The 5,000-nt window shown below is 41.2% G+C and overlaps 1 protein-coding gene across 2 annotated transcripts in view; it reads right to left on the bottom strand.

Annotated features, from left to right (window-relative positions):
• LOC143035295 (acetyl-coenzyme A synthetase 2-like, mitochondrial) overlaps positions 1-5,000 on the bottom strand; it is a 54,504-nt gene that overhangs the window by 24,059 nt on the left and 25,445 nt on the right. For both annotated transcript variants that reach the window (XM_076202174.1, XM_076202173.1), the window contains exons 2-3: positions 1,168-1,297; positions 646-742 (exon numbers count right to left, since the gene is read on the bottom strand). In XM_076202174.1, coding sequence (XP_076058289.1) covers positions 646-742; positions 1,168-1,297 — 227 coding nt within the window. The remainder of the gene's footprint in view (positions 1-645; positions 743-1,167; positions 1,298-5,000) is intronic.

Genomic DNA, 5,000 nt, shown 5'->3' on the forward strand with positions numbered 1-5,000 from the left:
AAATAAAACTATAAAACATACACCAATAAAAGAATATAAATAAGAATAGCAATACCCTTCATTTAAGAAACAATCAAAATAATATCATAAAAACAATGAGCTAGCGACGACAACACTAAAATGAACGCGCGAAGCGGACCCGTTCTCTTTGATGACTTGCACATTAGAAAATGGGACTCCACGTTATGAAGATAATGAAGCTAACACGGCCAATCGACCGTGGAAAGTAATCTTCATGCACGCGAACATAATTACACTAATATTCTCTAATCATATATATCAATTTAATTGGAATCCTTTTCTCTCGCTTGTCGATCCAAGTTTAATCCACATCAACTTAATTCCACACTGAAAGGATTATTTCTAGCTAATGCTCCTCCTCCTACTCTATCAATAATTCTATCAACAGTGTGTAGTCCACAACTGAACACGGGCCTCTAGAAGGAGGTGTGGGAGAGGGGAAAGGGGAGGGGGGGACTGGAAGGGGGGGAGTAGAAGGGGGGAGGGGGATTGGAAGGGGGAGGGGGACGGTAAGGGGGAAGGGGGCGGGAAGAGGGATTAATGTACTCATAAACAGGACATGAAGGAGTCTAGGAAGGCGAGGACGGCAGGCTAAGCGCCCCACCCCACCCGCAGCCGAATTACCTGTACGTGACATGCTGCTCTTGTCCCGGTTCATCCTTCTCCCAAATCAAGGCGGACTTCTCAGGAGTCAGGGCTGCATGTCGGTCCACGCAGTTGACTGTGGGGGGAATGAATTGGGGCGATTAATCAGTGGGGTGTTTAAGATTAAATGAAAATCCTGAACAAATTGCCTTATATATATATATATATATATATATATATATATATATATATATATATATATATATATATATATATATATATATATATATATGAGGAAGGAGGAAGAGAAAGACACGGGTCTAGGGCCGAGTTTATTCCTGACCAGTTTCGCTTACAGCTTCTTCAGAGGAATGTTGAAGCTGTAAGCGAAACAGGTCAGGAAGAAACTCGGCCCTTGACGCATGTCTTTCTCTTCCTCCTTCCTTAAACCTGTCACAATGTCTCTATCTCTCTCTCTCTATCTATATATATATATATATATATATACACACACAAATTAATAAATAAATGAAAAAACATATTTGCACATCTCGGACCCACCTGCAACGTTGAGGTCTCCGTCGGGGAACCACCTGAACGATCCGGTGGCGACCTCGGACTCGCTGACCACCGTGAACTCCTTCTGCCACTGGAGGCGTGACTTGGCCAGGCGACCCCAAAACTCCTCCGGCTGCAGGTGGGGGTGAGCAAGGGTGAGTTGAAGGCTTAGTCATGATTTATTTTCAATTTATAAATAAATCCTTTCAGTGCTTTTTGTATTTTTTATCTTGCCGCCAGCTGATCTTATTCACTCAAGGAAATCACTTCGGGTGCAGTGAGAGGATCAATTAATCTACTATTATCACTACTACTATCTCTATTTAAAAATATTTCTTGCCAAGTCTCTCATAAGTTCTATCTGGCGATAGTTTGACCCATCCTTGACTATGCGTCTACGTCCCATAGGATGGATATCAATCCGATAGAATCAGTAAAGAGGATGATGACCAAAATTATACTGTACAAGGGCTTAGATATTTACCATACGAATACAGGCTTAGACACCTAAACTTACACTCTCTGGGAAGAAGAGTGCGGGGTGATCTAATGAAGGTATTCATAAGAACGTAAGATTTAAGGAGACTGCAAGAGACCATAAGGCCTACACTAGGCAGTTCCATGTCCATTACCACCTGTCATCCCTATCCATAAAGTTGTCTAACAGTTTCTTAAATCTAAATTTGTCCAATTTAAATCCATTACTGCGAGTCCTGCCCTGTTGTCTTAATATGATGACCTTGCTTGCGTCACCCTTGTTAAAGCCTTTGATCCACTTGAACACTTCTATTAGATCACCTCGCATTCTGCGTTTTTTCCAGAGAGTGCAAGTTAAGGTGCCTAAGCTTTTCTTAATTAAGGTAAATTTCTGAGCTCATGCATCATTTTGTTCAATATACTCTGTACTGATTCTAGTGAATTGATGTCTGTTTTATAGGACGGAGACCAAAACTGTACCGCATAGTCAAGGATGGATCTAACGCTGGATAGAATTTTATAATCACCTTTGCATTTCCCAAGTCTCTCTCGCACTCAGTTTTCTCTAAAAACGTGTTATCTAAGCTATATCTCCTTTCTGGGTTGTGTATCTCTACGTTTAGCACGCTGTACCAAAGATATTGAAGTCTATTTGCCATTTCACCATGTAAACAATTTGTTAAGATCATCCTGCCGAATCTCGGCGTCGTCTCCTGACCTAATTAGGCGTCCTATTTTCGTGTTGTCCGCAAACTTACTAAAATCACTATTAATCCCATTGTCCAAGTCGTTTATGTACATAACGAACAATAAAGGACCCAAAACTGAGCCCTGGGGAACTCCACTAGAAACACTCCCCCATTTGGATTTTACATCCTTCAAGTGGGTGAAGGGTTTTGTGATGCAGGCAACGCCATCATATTGATAGAAGTGCAGGACTCGTAGTAATGTATTTGAATTGGACAAAATTAGGTTTAAATAGGAAATAGGCAAAAACTGATTTACCAACAGAGTGGTTAATGAGTGGAATAAACTTATAGTCTCTACGCTCCAAGAAGTCCGTTGAGGATGTGACATACGTCCTGATTTACTACTAGCCATTCTGCCAAACCAACCTTAGTCCATGCCTCTCTCTCTCACCTTCTGTGCCGCGGAATGCGACAGTGAAACGCAAGTAGGACGGTTAAAAGTAGTCATCGTTCGGTTTATCAGGCTACATAATGGGGGCGCAAGTGACCCCTTGGAGGATGCGCGAGACTTGCATTACCAGTGCCTGCAGGACGTGTCTAGCCTCGGACGCGCGTTGTTGCCAGGTGGTACTTAGGTAATTTATAATTATGCCTAGTAGCCCTGTGCTCATGGCGTAATTACATGCATGTGGCGTCGGCATGCTACGATGCCTGCACTCATAACTGCATAATGCGTTATAATCGTGCTGCGGTGCGTGTCTTAATGTACCGGCATAGGTCTTCGTGGCGCTACAGTGAACGATGCGAAGTACTCTTACCGAATCAAATGTATAAAGGGTACCACAGTACTCTTGCGACACAACTTGCGGCGTGGCGAACTTTACCAACTACACAACACTTCCCATCTATGTGCCATTTGAAATTACCCTTTTATTTATATTCTGCTTATAAGAAATGAAGCTGTATACTACAACAAGTACCACTTTTTTGATGGATAACAACGATTTGGGGGAGATTCTATGACATGTGGCAACAGCGCTCCCGCCCCAACACGCACACACATGTTGCCAAGCCGAGGTGTCACAAGTGTCAATGATGGGATGCGGTTGTTAATCGATGTTATAATCCTAAAAACTATACGGCTTCTTTTACTTAAGAAAAAAGAAATAAGAGAGGGATTTAGGATTATTTGGCAGAATGGCTCAAGACACATGCCACACCCTGAAAGGTCTCGTAGGAGCCCACGGGCTATAGTAATATTGTATTAAGTGTTGAAAAAATTTGATATTTAAGAGATTAGACAACTCTATAGATAAAGATGATGTGTGGTAACGGACATAAACTGCTTAGTGTAAGGCCTTATGGTCTCTTGCAATCTCCTACATTTTTATGTTCTTTACATTATATATATATATACATATATATATAAATACATATATACAAGCCCACTGGCTGCGCCAGTCCCGGCTACGCCGGGGGTCTTGGCCTGCGGCGCCCCCTTTGTTATACCTCTAAACGGTTTAAAATGCACACTTTGTTCTACCTCTTGAATGTGTTTGAAATAAAAGAAGGTTTTATCATTTTAACTTTTATTTACATCAGAAACTTTAGTTTCGTCTATAATTTGTTTACTGCTTTGAGGCGAAGGAGATGAGACATCCTCGACGTCGCTCTTTTCTATTCCATTGTCAACTTTCTTCTTTTTTCGAGACGGAGACGATGCAATATCTTTGTCGTTGCTTTGCCGCTTGACCGTTTCCTTGTTTAGCTCGATTTTCTTTGTCATCTCTTCTTTTAGACCCATAATTAATTCTTCCATTTTTTTCGTGACAGGGGTTTCAGCTTCATTACTACTGTTACTTTTTTCTTCATTGAAACGTTTTCTTCGAAGGCAAAATCAAGTAAGATCATCTTGACGGCGTCTTCTTCTGAAATGTTATAAGCGTCCTTTGGTATTGGAACTACACCTAATTCGGGTTCTTCTTCAGCTATGGGGATAAGTTCTTCTGTTTCTTCGCCTGTTACTGCAGAAGCAGGAGGTGACGCTTGAATGTTCACTACGCTATCCGAGAAAAGTTCTTTATATACACAGTTCGTGGCAGGTCTTAACCGGTATTCTTTATTTACTTTATGCCAGCCAGTATAGACGAACAAAAAATTCCACGACGTTACTCTTGAACAGGCGACATAGAATTGACTATGAGCGAAACACTGAACTGTATCCAAGAGTATTCCACACCGTTCGAACGTTTGCCCTTGTGACTTGTTTATTGTCATCGCGTAACTTAATTTGACTGGAAATTGTTTTCTTTTGAAGCTAACTGGAGTGTCTTGAGCTTCTAACGTTATTTTAGGGATCATAACCTGTTCACCGCGATAACTACCCCCTAGAATTTTACCAACTATAATATTCTTCTTCAGATTAGTAACTAAAAGCCTCGTTCCGTTGCACAGTTTCGGAGGGCAAATGTTTCTAACAACCATCACTACACTTCCAATTTTCACTTGAAGTCGATGAGGAGGCAGAGAAGGACTTATCATGGCATTAAATACCGAAGTTTGAATATCGGTCCCTTCTTCCACTGCTCTATCAGTACTGTAATAAATTACTTCTTTTTCCTTTGATTTGTCATAGATCATGAGATTCACACTGTCAACATCGTCGTTTGT

Source organism: Oratosquilla oratoria, chromosome 18 (genome assembly GCF_046742065.1).
Source record: "Oratosquilla oratoria isolate Oo_2021 chromosome 18, ASM4674206v1, whole genome shotgun sequence".
NCBI classification, from domain to species: Eukaryota; Metazoa; Arthropoda; class Malacostraca; order Stomatopoda; family Squillidae; genus Oratosquilla; species Oratosquilla oratoria.